Source organism: Rutilus rutilus (genome assembly GCF_951802725.1).
Source record: "Rutilus rutilus genome assembly, chromosome: 11".
In the NCBI taxonomy this organism is placed as follows: domain Eukaryota; kingdom Metazoa; phylum Chordata; class Actinopteri; order Cypriniformes; family Leuciscidae; genus Rutilus; species Rutilus rutilus.
Genome location: NC_140216.1, coordinates 10,112,943 through 10,132,326, shown reverse-complemented (window position 1 = coordinate 10,132,326; position 19,384 = coordinate 10,112,943). Strand labels below are relative to the sequence as shown.

The 19,384-nt window shown below is 38.5% G+C and overlaps 2 protein-coding genes across 2 annotated transcripts; both read right to left on the bottom strand.

The window, feature by feature from the left end:
• Positions 1–4,388: 4,388 nt before the first annotated feature.
• On the bottom strand, positions 4,389–6,576 carry arl4ab (ADP-ribosylation factor-like 4ab). Its single transcript, XM_084424705.1, has 2 exons — positions 6,392–6,576; positions 4,389–5,723 (listed from the first exon to the last, which is right to left on the bottom strand). Exon 2 carries the CDS (start codon positions 5,592–5,594, stop codon positions 4,989–4,991), a length of 606 nt encoding a protein of 201 aa, XP_084280831.1. The 5' UTR covers positions 5,595–5,723; positions 6,392–6,576; the 3' UTR covers positions 4,389–4,988.
• A 2,657-nt stretch (positions 6,577–9,233) lies between these two features.
• On the bottom strand, positions 9,234–17,455 carry scin (scinderin). Its single transcript, XM_084424138.1, has 16 exons — positions 17,195–17,455; positions 15,373–15,527; positions 14,709–14,870; positions 13,482–13,631; positions 13,207–13,299; positions 12,966–13,098; positions 12,795–12,883; positions 12,238–12,453; positions 11,638–11,774; positions 11,451–11,541; positions 11,128–11,298; positions 10,588–10,765; positions 10,340–10,461; positions 10,061–10,138; positions 9,850–9,910; positions 9,234–9,674 (listed from the first exon to the last, which is right to left on the bottom strand). The coding sequence occupies exons 1-16, from the start codon at positions 17,385–17,387 to the stop codon at positions 9,502–9,504; spliced, it is 2,202 nt and encodes a 733-aa protein (XP_084280264.1). The 5' UTR covers positions 17,388–17,455; the 3' UTR covers positions 9,234–9,501.
• Positions 17,456–19,384: the final 1,929 nt, after the last annotated feature.

The following is a 19,384-nucleotide window of genomic DNA, read 5'->3' as shown; positions in this document are numbered from 1 at the left end:
TTTATTTGATAAAAAATACAGCTAAACATTAATATTGCGAAATATTATAATTACAAAAAAAAACTGTTTTAAATTATCTTTTAAAATTTTTAAAAAGTTGATTCATGTGATGACAAAGCTGGATTTTCAGTGTCACATTAAGGACAGATTATTATCGATGTTGAAAACATTTGTGCTGCTTAATATTTTGTGGGAACCTGGACACTTTTTTCAGGATTCTTTGATGAATAGAAAGTTCAAAAGGACAGCATTAATTTGAAATAGAAATGTTTTGTAACATTATGTCTTTACTGTCATTTTTGCCTGAAAATGTTTACGTTTTGAAATTTCGTTTTTTATCGGAATAGTACAAAACTTGGTAAAGGTTTGAGGACTTGCTATGTGAACACACACATAAATAAATCATGGACATGATTCGAAAAGTCATGGTCCTGAAAAAAAGTCACACCAAAAAATAGAAAATTAACGGGAGACCAATTTCATTTAGTGGAAACGTTTGGTACTGCACCCAAACAAAATCTTACTGAAAGCTCATTTTATGAGATATCAGCCTAAAATTTGAAGCATAACTTGTTTAGATTCATGGGTTTGAATTTCTCACAGTTTTAGAGTAAAATATGTTTGGAAAAATATATATATCATACAAAAAATATTATTGCTGCTCTCCCTGCTCTTATGGATGCAGGGAGTTCTTGCCCAGAACAGAACCATACCGCCAATCCTGCTAATTGTCAATCGTATTTGACGATACCTGACAGAAATGTGGTTAACAGGTAATAAACATATCATAACTATTCCACAATCATAATTTAGTACCATAAAATATAATACATTAATTTCATTGGTAAAAAAAATTCAGTCGTTTTTTTTAACACCACACGAGCATCACAGAAGGTGAATAAAAGTACAACAAATATATATATTACAGACCCCAAACTTTTGAACGGTAGTGTATATAGTCACAAAATGGCAAATTTTGCCATAATTCTTGCCCTGAAATCACAAATTTGCATTTGAGATGTTTGTCAACAAGTTTAAATGGTGTTAAATCTGTCTTGCTTTCAATTTTACAGTTACCTCAAATGGAGGCATCATGCCCATTAAAAATTCCTCATGTATCATCACCAATAATAGAGGAAACGTGTGAGCTTGCTCATAGAAACATTAGCTCAGTCATTGGAACACCAAATTACAGTAAACATCTGCTGTACATAAAAAGGTTAGTGTTCCAGATTGATTCTACATTCCCAAATGGCCTTAATGATACCTTTGATGACCGTGAGCCACAGTTTTACAAGTGTAAGTGTAGGGAGTGTACGATACCATGTCCTGAGTCAGCGTGTTCTGGGGTGGAGCAAACAGGAAGCCTGCTCTGATTTTTGATCTCTTTTACCAACACTGGCCCTTCAATCCCACGTCACTTACATCACAAGATCAGAAGGAAAGGGGCCTGAACTGGGTCACAGCAGCATACAGGAAGGGTCAGGAGCGATAGGAAAGTATGGGAACTGCTAACCTCAGTATGATTCTGATAAACCAGGCTATTTTCCTTGAACAGCCATGAGAACGGCACACAAGCTTAACCTCTGCCCCGCTTAAATGATGTTTTAGTGGAATAGACCAAGGGGCTCTGGGCATAATGCCAAACCCCCTTACAGAACCAGCATTAGTAATACAAGTGAGCTGTACTTTCATGCAAAGACAAAAGACACGACACACCGGTTTATTAAAATTCCTCAGCTCATCTGCATGACTTGTGAAGCAGAGGTTGTCAGGTATAATGCTCAAGCGCTGTTCTCAAACAAATCAAAGCAGACAGTCAGACAGCCAGATCACACCTCTCTCCAAAGCCCCGTGACCAACCAGGCTGTATTACTGAGTCTTGATGTTGTTGCCCTCCAAAATATAACACAGCCCTGCAAAAAAAAGGGCCTATTATTACCTAATTTAATGATGCTGAGTTAAAAAATATCAATAAAAACTTCCCATCACATTTTTTCCCCCCCACAAAATATGATTTTTCAAATTATATATAGGCTACAGTATATCAGCTTTAATGCACTTATCAAAATAACAAAAGTCTATTTTGTTGTCAAATATCAAAAGTTTTAATGGCGACAGAGTGGGGAAACTTTCAAATACTCAATTTAACGTCAAAAACTTTACATAAACACACTTTTTTTTTTTTTTTAAATAAGCCTTTTTCATAAAATCTGTAAATTGCTGTCACTGTTTGGATGCCAAGTAAAACAGATGAAAGAAAGATGTTTCAGAAAACATCTGTGTCATTTTGCATTTTCTTCTGCCAATGGCCATAATTCCATCCATTAAAATCAGGACCAGGCATAATAATGAATAATGTCATACATGTGAAAATCAGCTGAGAATTGAACAAATAGTTCTAATCTGGCTCAGAGGAAGACAGGAATCATAGCAGTTTTTCTGGTGATTAAGGGATAATTCAAGACTTCTTCACTTTACAAATGGTTGTCTAAAGCAAAAATGCAATGAAATTCACATCATATAGAGCTAGAGCAAACCAGGCACTTTTTTTGAGCACCCTAAAATTAGTAAGCATTCAGAAAATATGATGCAGTACAGTGTAATAAATAAAAACATATGTTTAATGATGCTAAATTGTGATTTCTCTTTTTACAGTCTCCTTATACGAGCACCAAACCAGAAGGTTTTCCACTGAGCATGATGCTGTGGCTTCTGTGGAGGATACATGTTTGCATTTTTCATGATTTGAGACCCAATTAGAAGCCAATCCCACCTCTTTTTTTCTCTGAAGCCAGTATCACGGGATCTGCGTATATCATGCCATGAGAATGCTGAACAGACCAGCGTCCAGCGAAGGATTCCTGTTTGAACTGGTCAGCTGGTGTTACAGGCCCCTCTCCCTGCGTTAAAGCCTCATTGTTCCCAGGGAAAGTGTTCTTGTGCTAGAACCGGCTGTGCCAGATCCTTTCCAAACATAACATGCGACTCTGTGGGGCTCCGGGCAAAATCAACTGTGTTGAAAAACTCTGAGCGGTTACATATCGCAGTCTGTAAAAGAACAAATTCTATTTGTGAAGCCTTATTCGATTAATCTTTAATTAAGCGTGAACTCTCATTTGGTTTGAACCATTTCACAATATAGAATAATGTTTCCCAAAGTTTCAATATTTTTAGAAATGTGTTCTTTGTGTCTATGTTGGTTTTATGATATTTTAAGTAGTCTAAAATATAATGGGGTATATGCATCAATTAAAAATAACATTATCCTTATCCCTTTACAGTTTAAAAAAAAAGTACTTTTTTTTATTTTTTATTCCATTCTTTTAATTATGATATCAGAACAGTTGTATCATCCTGACATTTTTGGCTATGACAAAAATAATTTAGAAATTAAATCTCTTGTATGAATTACAGAATTTGTAAGTTCATTACAAATTTAAATTGTGAATTTTAAATTAAATAATTGCAATGAAAACAATAAGCATTGCATCATGTACCCGGCCTAAAACATAAATGACTCATGACTCAATGATTAAAAATGACAAAAGCAAGGTAAAAAAACCTATATGCACATCAAATTTCAGCCTTCACATTCAGTAGATGCAATATTGCACTCATGAAGCACTGAACATTTATATATTTGTTGACAACAGACTGAGTACAAAGTTCATCCTGTCTGGTCTCATGCCTAGAACGGGACACACAAAGTACATGTGATGTCACCTCTTTTGCATGTCCCATTGACTATAAAGGAACAACCTTTAGTGACTCATATGTAAAGTGCGTCAAACGATTATCAGACTAAAAATGTCATCAGAAAGTTGTCAGGTCATAAACTTTAATAATTTGCATGAGTTCATCATGCAACAAGTAATAATGATAACTCAAAACGTGATAATATGTTTAGTGTAGTTGTGGATTTATTCAAAGTGTACAAAATCCTGACATAAATATGAACATCCCCAACACACAAGCACTGAGTGACAAACTTACACATTTCAATGTGGAACAGTGGATAGTTAAAAAAACAAAACAAAAGGAAAAAAACGCTTCATTCGAAGCAATACATTACTTCTTTTTTGTAGCATGATAAACTCTTTACAAAAAAAATCAGATGCTGCAAGTTCATAGATTAGAAAAGGGAATTTCTAAAGTGCATTTAAACATCTCTTGTCAGGGAATCGCACAATGTGGGTACAAGCTAAAAATGACAGAAGTAGTCCTCAAGCTTGGGTGAAGCTCTACCGCACCAACATGTTGTGTCAGTCAACAGAACTACTTAAGAAGGATAGTACACCTTTAACCTCTACAAATCTTGACAATTACCACATTCGCCTGTTGAACTACATGACGAAATACCATTTTCTGTGATTCCGATCTTTAAACATTTGTGCATTCCCAAACAAGCGATCCATAAAGCTTATTCTGGTTCCCCTGACCACCGAGACAACAAACACTCAGAGAAAATGACGGGGTGGCCATTCTGGATAAAAACCAATGGGGGGAAACACATCACCTGAATGTATACATTGGATTTTTCAGTTCTGTCCATGGCAGCTTTGGTAATCAATCCTTCCATTTCGAGATTACATGAATGCTAGGATACGTGTAACACTTCAGACGCAAAGACAAAGGCCAACTCTTTGGCGATCAGTCTTTGTCATTTACAAGTTCATGTCCAATGTTGTCCTTCATGAGACCTCGATGTACCACAAACCCCATGACATTGCGTAACACTGTGTTGATGTAAAAGTTCCATGTGATCGTCCCACCGCTGCTACAATCCAACAACCAGAGTGATAAATCAATATTGTCCTCTTGCGTCTCTGAACTATATTTATCCAGAACCATCTGACTGATAAAACTCAGCCCACTGAAACAATAATTCCAGGAGCGCAGGGCCGCAAAGGCCCATGGCACGTCACCAGCGGAGCCATCACAGAGGCCTACCACCACATCCAGCTCACATTCCCAGCACCCAAAAGTCATCTTTTCCTCTTCTGCTGCCTCATCATCTTTCTCCGCTTGATGATCATGGAGTGGAGACGTTCCAGGCCTTCTTGTAGACCTTCTCCGATGATGGCACAGGCCGGTTGGAGGTGCCAGGGTGTGTGAGAGCCGAGCTCGTTCAGCGCCAACATCTGCTCGACCTCACATAGAGGCAACGCACTGCGCAGGTCCTGCTTGTTCGCCACCACCAACACGGGCACCCCCTGGTTCTCCTGTAGCCGCGTGATCTTATGCAGCTCCGTTTTGGCCTCCTCCATGCGTTCGGCATCTACCGAGTCCACTACGAACACCAGGCCGTCGGCACACCGCGTATAGGAGCGCCAAAGCGGCCGGAGCTTTTCCTGACCTCCTACGTCCCAGAAATGAAACGTCGCAGTCCGGCCTTTCCCGCCGAGAGGCAGCTTGATCTTCTCCGTGTTGAAGCCCTTGGTAGGAACGGTGTTCACAAACTCATTAAAGCGTAGCCGGTACAATACCGTGGTTTTACCGGCACAGTCCAAGCCGAGAATAACAATGTGCAGGGCCTGAAAGGACGGCAGGCAGGGAAAGATGGCATGAGGCTCTGATAATCCATTCCCCATCTTGTTCTGCCACTCTGATGAGGATGAAAGCGAACGCGGAGACTCAGGGGACCAGGTGTCGCTGCTGCTACCGCTTCACCAAATATTCACAAGGCTTCTCTCGTTCCCCTGAGAAGCTGCTGCTATAACCTGAAACCAAATGAAAAAGGAGATGATGCAATGAGGCCAGCAGTGAAGCACCATGACACACAGTTTTACAGCTCTCCTTTACTTGGCTGTTCATTTTAAGTAAGCATGCTTTGCTCTCTTTGTCATTCTAAAAGGCACACAGATTCAAACTAGCTGGATGTCATTCAGTGCCTTTTTTGATGTTGAATGAGGGATGAAACAGCAGGAAGCCCATTTGCACATGTAGCGCCACAGGGGCACCAAAATTACGCATCGGTAAAAATCCTCGTGCGCAAAAGGCTCCTGTTCATCTATTCATGTCATTTTATTGTTCAACAGTAGTTGCCAGTTGCAAATAGAGGAAAACGCACAGGCTCGCCTATGTAAACGTGGAAAACACGAGTCTGTCGCAGATCTCTATGGCCATCTGTAGAAGCGCTTTAGGAGGGGCACATCTCCATACATAAAGACATGAATCTTGTTCATTATTTTCTTCCAACAAGTGATTCAACATAAGAACCAATATTATTTTGCGCACTAAAAATGTTTAACGCGCCCTAGAAGGCTAGAACTTCGTTACCAACATAATAAGTTACTCTAAATTATATTATTGCACAGACTGTTATTTTTCTATCATTTAAGCTTTGTAAGCACCCGCGTATGGAAATAAAATCTCGTTCGGTGCCTACCTTATTTAGTGCGATCTTTGCGTTACGCGTTAGCTCAGTAGATGACAGTGTTTGCGATTATTTCCAAAATATTGTTGTCATTCAGATCAGCTGAACCGACAAGTGTATCCACTCCCTGTAACAGCGCCTGTTTCACTGACTCCACAGCGAGAAGCATTCCACTTCATTCTAGCAGGGCTGGCTCCGCCCACTTTGTGGAACAACGCGCTGATTGGTTCAATTCAGTGAGCGCGTGTTATTTTCTTTGGAGTTTGATTGGTGAGGAGTCAAGCCTGTCGTCTTTTTGCACACACCTCCTCGCCACCTGTTCACGTCGCTCAAGGCGTTTAAAGTTTGAGAGACGCGCTTACAGGTGAGCGTTACCAAGGTTATAATGAGAAGTTAAATGCTTTAGCTGGAAAACAAGCTGGTTGAGTGTCCATTTTTTGTTTCAATGTATTATTGGTAATATCAACTTCATCCAGCATTGTGTCCCTCCCAATACATTTCGTTATTTGTGTAGACCTATGTTTTGAGAAGACACCGCTTAAAGGGACAGTCCACCCAAAAATGAAAATGTTGTCATCACTTACTCAGCCTCAAGTTGTTCCAAACCTGTCTGAGTTTCTTTCTTCTGTTGAACACAAAACATATTTTAAAGAATGTTGGCAATCAGACAGTTGACGGTAGCCATTGACTTCCATAGTAGGGAAAAAATACTATGGAAGTCAATGGCTACCGTTAACTGTTTGATTACCGACATTCTTTAAAATATTTTCGTTTGTGTTCAACAGAAGAAAGAAACTAATACAGGTTTGGAACAACATGAGGGTGAGTAAATGATAACATAATTTTCATTTTTGGGAACTCTCATCCGAATCACTAAATCACGAACATTCAGTCCGTTTGGTAACGCTTTGAGCAATGTATTCAAAATAATCGAGTTATTCACAGTTCGATTCTAACAGATTAATAAACACAAAAGAAAATATGGAGACTTGATTGGTGATAATTTGCAGGGGGGAAATGTAGGATTTCATCTTAACATAACTTATTTGTGAAAAAGAGTCCCAGTAAAACAGTCTTGCCTGAACTTAAAATAAAAAGTGAAGAAAAGGTACGTCAACAACATGAAAACGAATTAAATGACTATGTAGTGGAAAGCAAAAGAGAATAAACATAAGTGAACCACTCCTGTCAAAGACAGGAGGCATATCAAAGTGTCAGAACAGTCAATTAGTGGTGCTATATCAATACACAATTACCCCGTGATGGCCGGACCTGCTGTCACTCACGCACAACACATCTATTCACTGGAGATCTACTGAATACCCTAGACTGGGTTGATTGCTCGTCCTCAAACAATCGTTCTTCTAAGCTCTTTAATAAACTAGTTGATTCAGTACAGGTTAATTAGTCTAGCACTTAAAAGACGACATGACAACCACATTCGCATGTCTAATAAAATATGCCTATTCAACAAATGACAACATTTTTAGACATATAAATCAGTTTTATAGTTCAAGCAGCACTCAATATGTATTTTTACAGTTAGGCTGAACTAAAGTGTTGTGATTTTGTGCGTAATTTTTGTTTTTGTTTCACTTGTGCGCCATCTTGTGGTATTGGGAGGAAACACCACATGGGCTATTATTGTTCACCATGCTTTCCATTACTTATGAAAACATAAGCAAGCTAGCACATATATTCTGCTCATTGGATATCCCATGAAACCAACTGCGTGCCATACAGGTTTTACAACTTAAAAATAGTCCACAGTCAAAATAACATAGGAACATCATTTTAAAAAAATTGTTTAGCAATTGTGGGGGAAATGGAATGATAAATCAAGTATAAAAATGTATGTCTTTTTTATTTTATTTTATTTTATTTTTTACTTTCATTATTCATGTAAATGTAACAGTACTTTTTACAATAGGCTACTAAAAACCCACCAGTCACAAATGTGACCACTGCCATGTTTACAATTTTGATCATGATTTATATGCAGTCGTTTGTGTGCAGGTTTGGCTATGCTTGTGAGGTCCAAAATATTTTCACTATTTAACATTTTATATAGTGAAACCTGTTGAGCACCAACTAGTAAGCCAGACCTCGCTAGTTAAAAATGCTCAGAAATGTTCCAGATGTTAGTCTTTAAATCTAATGATGTGCACAGTTGATGGTCAGTTTTAGGGATAGGGGTTGGATTAGGACATAGAAAGTATGATTACCCTGATATAAAAACAGTGCAAGTCTATGAGATGTTCTCACTAACATAGTGAAACAATATGATCCCTCCCTTCTATGACTCTTATCAGGAATGTATCATGCACTTGACCAAACCATTTGCCTGCCCATGCACAATAAGTCATCGTTACAAACCCCCACACATATTTCACCATTGTTCCCATGCTTATCAAGTGATATGAAAGATTCCTGGTTAAAACAGAATGTTACAGCTTTGTATCTACGATCAAATACTTACAATTTGTATGTACCAAATAAAGTAAATATTTACAAAAAAGATAGTTAATTGGGTGTGATGAACTTTAACCATCACCTTTTTTTAAATACATATTTCTTAAACAGTAATCTGTGTATTTATATGTATGACTAGTACGATGATGTTCCTGGAAGTACTTTGGAGTACCAGGGAAATAATGGTGTTTTTCAACGTACCATGGTATTATCTTCTTATACCATCACTTGGCCATAGTACTTCCACAGTATTTTTGCACATATGTTCAGCAAAACTACAACAACCGGTCTAGAATGTTTATCTTCAATTATTACTTGTAATATATCTCTTGTTTCTAGGGGGCTCTTGTGTGCTGCAGTGACTAAGAAAAGACATTTTTTTCAAAAATGTATTGATTCTTTAATTGTACAATTCAAATCATGCTTACAGAAATCCAGAGCAGAAATATAAATCTGTGCAAACAATTCTAAGAGAAAACACAACTTTATGATTTGAAGAGTATTGAGTAACTATGTTGGATATATGGCATATATTTAGTAGGATTTTAATGGATTTTAATAACAGTCCAATACAATTCACTAATCATGCTTCAGTAAACAACTATTTGTTATATCTTTCCAGTGAAGTCTGTTGAGTTAACCTGCAGTCCTCAGTTAACCTGCAGTGATCTCACTGCTCTTGCCATGAGGTCACTGTCCCATCGCGAGGCGTCCCACCCAAGGAACCAGCCGGTGAATGTGGGGGGCTCATGCCCCTGCTTTACCACCACCACAGATGTCTCCTTGTCCCGTCCTGATGGGTCTGTCTCAATGTAAGTCTTTGCTGCAAAGGTACAAATACTTTACATGATTTTGTATTTTATGTTTTAACTGTATCATGTGAGCATGTGATCTGTTCAGGTAAGCATGCTGCTAAACCTGTTGAAGGCTTAAAGGGGTTTCAGCTTTCAAATTATGTAGAAAAATGTTTTAAGGAATATGTGCCCGCTGCATCTCACCAGATTTTACAGACTCGGTCTTCTCCACCTCATTGGCATCCTTTCCAATCCACACGAAGACCTGAGAGATTGAATCAGGGGTCAGAGACACGTATCACACACCAACCACCAACCAAAGTCAGGAGATATCTTTGAATATGAATACAACTGCTCTCCTTTGAATCTAAGAGATAATCTTGAAGGATGTAATTAAGAGAGATAACTCTCTAACCTGATCCCAGACATCCAGTAACATGACATCATCCTCTGCCAGGTCATCTTGGTTAAACTCACCAGGTACTTCTTCAATCTATAGTTGTAAAAATGCATAGTTAGTGTCCAAACAATATTTTGCCTATGTGTAGCGGTATCTGAGCGGTTATCACAGAAAGACAAGGCATGTTTTAGATTTTCTGCATTGTCTTCCATGCAAAGTTATTATTGAAAGCAATAGCCAAAAGTGAAACTGAACTGGACTTTGGTTTACTCTTATCAGGTTTAGGATACTCACAATGAACCTTCCACTTTTGTTGGAGCAGGCGAACAAACGGGGAGGACGGGCTATAGTTTTATTCTCCAACATCTCAGATTTCTGATACTCTGTCTTTCCACCCAGAGCCTTCCAGAAGTCCTCTTTAAATGGAAAATGAGCAATGATTATATAAAAAATGTAGAACTTCCTTCCACTCCTGTCACCTACCAATGTGTGCTTAAAAAGTATGAAGAGTGTGAATTGAATCTGTTACACATTGGCCATACCAGGCTCATTTCCTTCAGAAACTGGCTTGGTTTTGCACTTCAGATTCTCACTCATGTACTTTGCCCCTCGTTCCTCTTCCTCGCTTGCTCCCTTCCCCTTCCACACGTACCCATCCCCCTGTGGTAACTTCAGCAGGTAGGCATCATTGGTGTTCAAACTTGATGCTTTAGCATCTACCTGTTGGACCACAGACCAACACATTCAAAGGACATACCTAAATTAAAAACAGGTCACACTAACCTAAAGATGGTTAACTGTTTTGGAACATCAAGCAGAAATCCCAACCATCTTGGCCTAGAAAATCTGCCAGTACTAAGCAGAATGAGGTAGATAGTCTAGCATGTTAACCTCAACTCCACCACATGGTGGTGTACTGACCACCAACCAGTTTGGACAATCTACTGACTATAAATGATCAGGTTAGACTTGTAAACCATGCACAAGATACTTGGTTTAGGTGTATCTTCTTTTTCCTGATAATTTCATGTGACCAAACTCATGTTTCTGGACATTGTACTTAACCAGAGACCAGGACTCACCTCACAAATTCGTGTAATGGTGCCCAGGTTCCTGCGCACTTGAAAGAGACGGGTTGGAGGTGCGGGTGCCTGTCCCCCCTTCCTAGATGTCCCATTCTTATACACGATCAGAGGCTTTTCTTTGAAGAGACTCAGCAAATGAGGTGGTTCCTTTCCTTGAGTCACTCGCACCTGGATGGATGTGGAATGGAACCATGGTAAGATAATAAAACCGGGTTAGTCATGTTTAGTCAGCCCCTGCTGTACATCTTTGCAGTCCAAGTCCATAATCCAGCCCTATTTACAGTCAATAAATGAGTAGATAATATTCAAACCCCCATCACCTGAACAGCATTTCCTCCCAGCGAACGATCCAGTTCAACAGTGAGAAAGGCTGAAGCTGTCAGTTCATCTATTGTGCTGCTGGAACCTTGCCTGAGGGTGAAAGCATATAGAGATAAGCCTTATTTGATTCTTTTTGTGCATGATTTGACTCCCCCTCTGGAAACTATCCACTTCTACAGAGCTTACCAAGTGTAAATTATTTCTCCCTTGGTGTAAGTATATAAAATGATATAGCAGTCCCCTCCATAGAACTGGCCATATGTCTCTGGGTGTACAGGAACCTTGGTATCGCCTGTGGTATTTCCACACTCCACTCTCCAAATCTGTGAAACAACACCAGATTATGAATATCCATCAAATAAATGTAGAATGGCTTGATTTCATCCAGTGATTTTCTTTGATAATATAGAACAATCTGTAATTGTTGTGCAATGAAGTCTTCTTAAGATGTGCTCAAATTAGTGCAATTTTGTCAGTCTATTGTCAGTAGTGTATTAATGTATAAACCACGCTCAAACAGAAGACTCTTTTAAACCAAGCATTTCTCTGCTTTTGCCCTCAAGCAAATTCCAGATTGCATAGATTCTTATTGCTGGATTTCGCCTGTGAAAATTCGCTGAATGTGTGACCACACCTTTTGAGTGCAATAGTTGTTCAGAGCCATATCAGAATTTTAGCTTCTCGTTTCATTTTGAGTGTCATTTTGACAGTAAGATGCTCATCCGCAACCAGCACAAGCACAATTTCACTTATACAATCTCTGAACTTTTGTATGCAAATAGTGACCTGGGTTTTTCCAGTGCCGTCGTCGACCATGTTGTACTGAGCAGCCATTTGCTGAGACTCATGCAGCTTTGAGGCATCAAACTCGGCTTGTTGAATCTTGGCGATCCGCTCAGTGACGAAGACTCTGCCCAGACCCTCAGCCTGGTCCTTCTCTTTCCAGCTTTTGAAGAACTGCTTAAAGATGGGTGTCTCTCCACCCTCTGGAAGGACCTGGATCTGTATACAAGGACAAAATGACCTGGATGACCCAAAGAATACTATACTTGTTCCCTGTCAATAAAAATAAAAAGTGCAAAAATTGTACATAATAGGCATACAGCTTGTCCTTGGAGTAGTATCCTTAAAGGGGCAACTTTGCACATTATCTACCCCTAAAAGGTTCATTTTAGTACCTGAGAGTAGTAACATGTACTACTATAAACATTTTAGGGCTAAATAAGGTACAAAGATGCTGCCCTAGTGATAAGCTGTTGTTCCCCTAAAGGTACCATACTGGCAGTGTTGCTACATCTGTGAGTGATTCACTCATTCAAGTGAATATATGTGAATAGCTAAACCTGGGTGTTTTCAGGATATCCCATCTGCTTAATGAAGCCCTCAGCTGTTTTCATGGCTTCCTTCCTCTCACTTGGATTTGCGTTGCGGCCTAAATCATCAAAAATAAGGTCAGTCACCTAGGTAAGAATGTCACACAACTCCTTTGTTTAATGGCTTCAGTTTACAGATACCTTTCCACACAAAGATCATTTTGTTTTTTCCATGGTCCAAAATGAAGCATTCCTCAGACAACAGGTCACTTTGGTTAAACGGATTCTCCTCTGACACAAGCGACACTTGCATTTTTCCTGTTGCATCTGATACCTGTAAAGCGCAATGGTATTTAAGTAACATCATGTTACAGTTCCTGTCTATTGAATTTGCATATAGACTAATTATATAGAAGTGTATAGCCAGGATAGACTTGTTTACCATATAAAGTTTGGCCATTCTCCTGTTTGACATGTCGGCAACCGCATCCTCATTATCGTCACCTTCAGGGATTTCAGGCTTCTCACCGAGAACCTGTGATGTGCAAAGCCAAGGTATGAATATGTCAAACTTTCCAGCTAAACCAGATATCGTACTGCCTATAGCAAACATCTTAGGGGTAAAAAATAAGCAAGTTCTACCGGATGCCAGTTCTAACTGTTGTATGCAAATTCTGCAGAACTTAAAATGTTTGTTTTGACACTTTTATTTGATACCTTCTTCATCTCTGCAGGCTCCTGTCCTTCCTCTACAACCACCAGCTGGGCCCGTCCGTTCCTCTCGTTGTCTCGGATGCCAGTAGCCACCTGTGCAGCTTTGAGGCGCTCAAACTTGTTGCACTTAGACCCACACCATTGGTAGATTACCTAGTTTCAGAAATCGGTTAAATTGTTGGATATCTTGTTACACGTACAGACTTCCTAGGAAGACATTGACCTCGAAAAATCCATTTCTTTCTTTGGTAATTTTGTCAGTGACACATGAGCTTTCTTAAGAAATAATTTTAGTGAGTTGCCTCTACCTTAGAAAATACTGCCATTTAGTTGTTTTTAAACTGTCATTTTGGAATGGTATCAGTCAGGATTTGTCTGTGCTGTTCATTTGACTGGTCTTTAGAGAGCAGCACTTAAGTTCAAATAATACAGTTAAGTGGTATTAACAGATTTAATCTTCCTGTAAACCATCAAATGCTACGCATGGTCAGCAAGAGCCTGTTAGATGCTTAATGGATGTATCTGTTGTTTGGCGTGAGACATGGTTCATCTGCCTGTGCTCTCATAACATTTGCTCTACACAGTGTGTTGACAGTCAAAGTAATTTGACAGCAATCCAATTATAAAACCCACCCATAAGTGCATACAGAGAGGATATTAAATACACAATGCACAAGTGAACCAACCAGTTACTGTCTATAAAAAAGTAAGTGTAATACATTCCGTTTCTTTAGGTAGGCCTATCCTATCTTGGTTACTGATATTTATATTTTATTTTATTTTAACTCATTTGTTAACTGTGCATTGTAAGGTTTGTAGATTATTACTAAAAAATATCAATTTGGTAACTAATTTAGCAACTTAAGTAGTTCCTGCTTTTACTCACTTCAAGATTTACTCACCCTCATGACGACACATCATGATTATGTATTATTTCAAGACTTGGAACATAGTTCATTAGTCTCATGAAATACTTTAATGGATTTGATTCTCTTTTTGTAATTTACCAACTGGAGTATTCATTTTTTGCTGTATATTGAAAAGCACAGTGTGGACATTTTTGCTGCAGTAAATATTTCCATGGATGTTCCAAGGAAAAAGTCTAATCATAAATTTGGTGTGACAGGAGGTTGAATGGATGATGACAGACTTTATTTTTAGGTGCATTTCCTTTTAAAAACATTTGTCTAATGCAGCCATTCGTATGTTTGTTGATGCAGCAGGTCTTACCGCTCCCAGATCAGCTATGAAGCAGTCACCGTTGTTGAAGCTGGCCCAGGCGAGAGGCACTTCTGTGGCCCGGACAGTGCGCCTGCCCTTGATGTGGAAGAGTCGGCGGCCAGTAAGATCATTGGTGACCACGTGTTGAAATCCTGATGCCACACCTCCGGTCTGAGGAGGTAAGAAAATATTTTTTTCCAAATCTTTCCTCTGCTCTTTCTTCTTGTTGTTCTATTTTTAAACACTTTCCGTTTTAAACACGCTAATTATTTTCAGTCTGAGGCCAAATGCAACACTGAGGAGTTGAATGTCCCCAAACACATAACACAACATTCCCTCAGACCATCATGAAAGTTTGGGCTGGTGAAAAACAGAAGATCCTAAGTAGGAAGGTAATTGAGTAGTTCATTTTTACCTCGCCCAAATGGTAAACAAAACGACTAATCCTAGATTTGCACTGTGAATTCTTAAGAAACATTTTCTCAATTGGCAAAAAAAAATACTGCAACAACTGTCAGTCTTTCCATCAGTTTAAACAGCAGCTTTCTGTTTAATGTAAGGCAAACCTGAAGTAAAATAAAGAATAGTACTCTGTTGGGAGTCAATAGAGCACAAAAACTAAAAGAAAAGTGTTGTGAGAGCAGGAATAGAAGGGACATAAATGGTCTCAAACCTTATATGTGACCCCGCCTTTAAAGTAGCTGGTAAAGTTGTTGGACTCAAAACCCTGGAGTTCACGGTACTGGACTGGTTTTCCTTTCAGGTAGTCATCCATCTGAATGGTAAAGATGGCCGCTGCTGTACTTTCATCTTGGGAGCATTCTTTACCTAGAGAGAGACAAAGAATAGAGAGACTTCATCGACACCTACTTCTGTGGCCTATTAATTCAGGTTAATAATTAAGTGATTGTTTTTTATTTTATTATTTTAGACTTGCAGCTCCTCAAAGGCATGAGCATAGCATTTCTAAACTAGAAAGAACTGTTTGTTTTCACACTTGATGACAAGTGATAGTGTTTATTCTTTCACCCAGCATCAGTTTTAACACTTTAAAGGCTGCTGTATTAGCTGTTGCTTGTGACCACAGATGTGCTGTGGGAGAAAAAAGGCCTTTCTATGTGATGCTGGCCGTTTTGTGACAGGCTTTTTAGGGTAAATGACTTGGCAACAAAGATATGATAGGAAGAAACATCATTAAGGAATCCATTTACATTGGAAGGTTAATGACTCATAATGGAGTGTGTGTGGGTGGGGGTGGGGGTGTGTGTGTGTGGGGGGGGGGGGGGGGGGGGGGGTGTGGTTACGGACACATATACACTCAAGGCCAAAACATCACAGCGATATTGACGTTTCTAAGACATCTAATGGGGTAAAGAAAGTGCTTTCACTTAGCAGAGGAAGGAAACCGTATTAAATGTGCATGATTTCTAAACCATAACTAACTAAACTAAATGGTTTCTAAATTTCATTATCTATCACTTCCTGTGTTTTTTTATCTTTTCCAACTTGACCACAGAAGTTTGTTTTTTGAAATAGCAGTGACACAGCTTTTTAAAGCAACCAGAGCATGCAAATTTATGCCTGAGGCTTCTCCGCAACACATATCATGAATTAAATATCAAGTTCATCATGGCCTTTTGACCTTGTCATAAAAAAGTACCATTTTAAAACATTTTTGTTTGTCACCTTGATGTAAGGGACTGCATGGGTCCTCTCTATGACATCATTTCCCCCCTGCTTGTTTCTACATGTTGCCTGGATCATATGATTTGAAATATTGATAACCAGTTAAGCTTTAATTTTATTTTTTACAAATTACTATTTAAGTATTAAAAATTCTTTGAATGAGGCTTCTTCATTATGATATCAGAACAGAACACCCTAACACTTTTGACTTCAAAATATCAAATTGCATTTTAATTCATAAATTAAAAAACATGCTCTTCATAGAGTAGGTGCATGGATGAAAGTCCAGTATTAAAACCAGGAGACCCAGTAACCACGTCTGAGAATGAACTTTACAACCTTCCTATCTAACCTTCTTCCTACCTAACCTTCGCATTACTAAAGCGTAATTTTATAGAGGCCATATACTTCGCTCAGTCTATCCACAACGTGCACATTTCAGTGTCATGTCAGCTAATTTGCTGCCGTCTTTCCTCAACCTTTTAAGTATAGTGACTGAGATTTTGCAGTTTCTTTCTCCCCCCAATAATCAGCATTCATACAGATCTGGGCAAAAGTTTGTGAATATAATTTTGACCTGATACACGCTTAAACGTTTAAGTTACTAGATTAATCAAGGTGCTGAGGTAGTTAATGTGCTGAGATTAGTCACATGCACTTGACTAAAGAATATATTCTATACAGTATATATTGTAAAATATATAAAAAAGAATATTTAAAACAGTATACAATTATATCATAATTTTATGTTAAGAGTCGATACAAAAGATTTAAACACTTCTCTAAAGCAGAGAACAACTTCTGCTTACCCAGCCAGAAATGCAGATCATAGAAACACGAGTTCTTCTGTTTGACAGTGTGGAGCACCAGGTAGGCATCGCCTATATAGAAGCTTCCATGCAAGTTCTCAGGCACAGGGGCCAGTTCCATCTTTTCAATTCTCCATATCTGGAGACCGGCGCGGTTTCCAGCCTGCTCAAACTCTTTGTGGTAAAGCCCCATGTTTGAGAGAGATGTGTGCAGATGAGGTGAGAGGCAGACAGTGTACTTCTGTGGCCTGACAGCTTTGAATCAATAACAGCAGTGTGCAGATGTCTCCACTGACACATTAAAGTGGGCGTGTTCAGAAACATGACATGCAGAGAGAGAGAGAGAGAGAGAGAGGTGCCGTTTGAATAAGAAATCGAGTAATAAATGTGCAAATGTTTTATTACATTTCCTGTTTTTCTCATGTTATCAACCCACATCAGTCAACTTTGAAATGAATGTAATGAAATTAACAAAGTGCTGTCTTAATTGATGTAGAAAGACTCTGAGTAGTAATCGGTTTGTTCCTATAATGAGAAGGAAAAAGAAAAATGTAGGAAATAAACTACATTTATTTATTTACATTCACAGCACATTTATTTCTCCATTTCTGCCTTAAGTGTCTACCATTTTCCATAGCAAATATTGCAAAGGACTTCCAAGACAATGGACATCCTCCAAAGGTTTCATATAGGCAGCCTGTTTAATGTCTGATCAAGAGATGCGTTGGGAGACTAAAACCTAAATATATCCAGAGTTTTTGAGGTTCTCTCACTGGTGCACTACAATGATCACACACATGTTGCAAATTGCAATTCATACACTATCATATTACCTTGTTTTTTGTATTTTTTATTTTTATTTTTTGGATATGCATGCACATTTTAAGAAAATGTCTGCACATTACAATTCGTACACTATCATATTACCTTGTTTTTGTAAATATGCATGCACATTTAAAAACAATTGTCAACCACAATTAGTCCAATGACTAATCCTGTGCACATATGTGTTTCTACATTATATCTAGGTGAGACACAATGTCAACCTATTTTGCATCAATATTGGAGATTTATCATGAATTAAGTTGAAAATCTTTATGTGACCTTTATGTAGTTCAACAGGATTGGTAGGGGTTGAAGTTAAATAAGGTTAGGTAGAATATGTATAAAAACCACAAAAAACCCCCCCAGCAATTTAGAGTAAGTTAATCTGATATGAAAGATCTCACTCTAAATGAGAAACAAACAGTTACTTCATATAGAAAATCCTTCATTGACACCATGTGCCTAAAAAGTAAACTAGTTTATTTGGAAGTTCAACATCTCTCAGGAAGGTATAACTGTCATATAAAGTCGCTGCCTTCAAACAGTATCCTGAGAAATTAACCTTTGATTTCCAGCTAGTTAGTTCTTGGCAAAGAAAAGCTGTAAACCTGTGCCAACAAAACAATCACAATTATCTTGACTTGACTTGACTCGTTGTGTCAAACTACATTATGCACAGATAACTGAATATGAGATGTATAATGTGTTGTTTATCAACTTGTATATCAGCTGTTAAACCATGCTGTCACATGGCCACAATGTTAGTGCATTACCCAAAAACATTTTTCTCACAGAATTAGGATTTGTACGCAATATATTGCATTGCCATGTGAGTGTATCATGGTTCTTGTGTGTCTTTAAGAACCAAAACTCTCACCTTTAACAGTGACACAGTTGCATTCACACTTAAACCATCAAACAACATTTACTGTCAGCGTTTGCTTCTTCACACTAATGGCAGAACCTCTCTCTCTTGCAGTTGCAAAACTGAATGCAACAAAGTGTCACAGTGATGTTATATTTCCTCCAGTGCATGTATTCAGTTCTCCGTGTATATCACACTGCAGTAAATCAGAGATGCACGAGCCTCTAAGAACCCTTCAAACCAGGGTTCAAAACTACTGTATGATCCAATCCAAACAGAAGTGTAAAACATTATTTAAAAAAAAATGGGTTACACTTTATTTCGATGGTCCACTTTAGAAATTCTACTAACTCTAGGTAGCTTTGTGATAACATGTCAAGTAACTCTCATTAGAGTATGAGTAGACTGTAGTAGACTGTTAGATGTTGGGGTTTGGGTAAGAAGAATAAGTTGACGTGGTTGTAAAGTTACTGTTAGAATGTATAAAGTGGCCTATCGAA

Excerpts from the sequence above, each read along its gene's own strand:
- arl4ab (XM_084424705.1), bottom strand. The coding sequence starts at position 5,594 with ATGGGGAATGGATTATCAGAGCCTCATGCCATCTTTCCCTGCCTGCCG.
- scin (XM_084424138.1), bottom strand. The coding sequence starts at position 17,387 with ATGGGGCTTTACCACAAAGAGTTTGAGCAGGCTGGAAACCGCGCCGGT. Across the intron at positions 15,528-17,194 it reads TGATCTGCATTTCTGGCTGG|GTAAAGAATGCTCCCAAGAT; the intron begins GTAAGCAGAAGT and ends GTCTCTCTCTAG. Across the intron at positions 9,911-10,060 it reads TACTGGATGTCTGGGATCAG|GTCTTCGTGTGGATTGGAAA; the intron begins GTTAGAGAGTTA and ends TCAATCTCTCAG.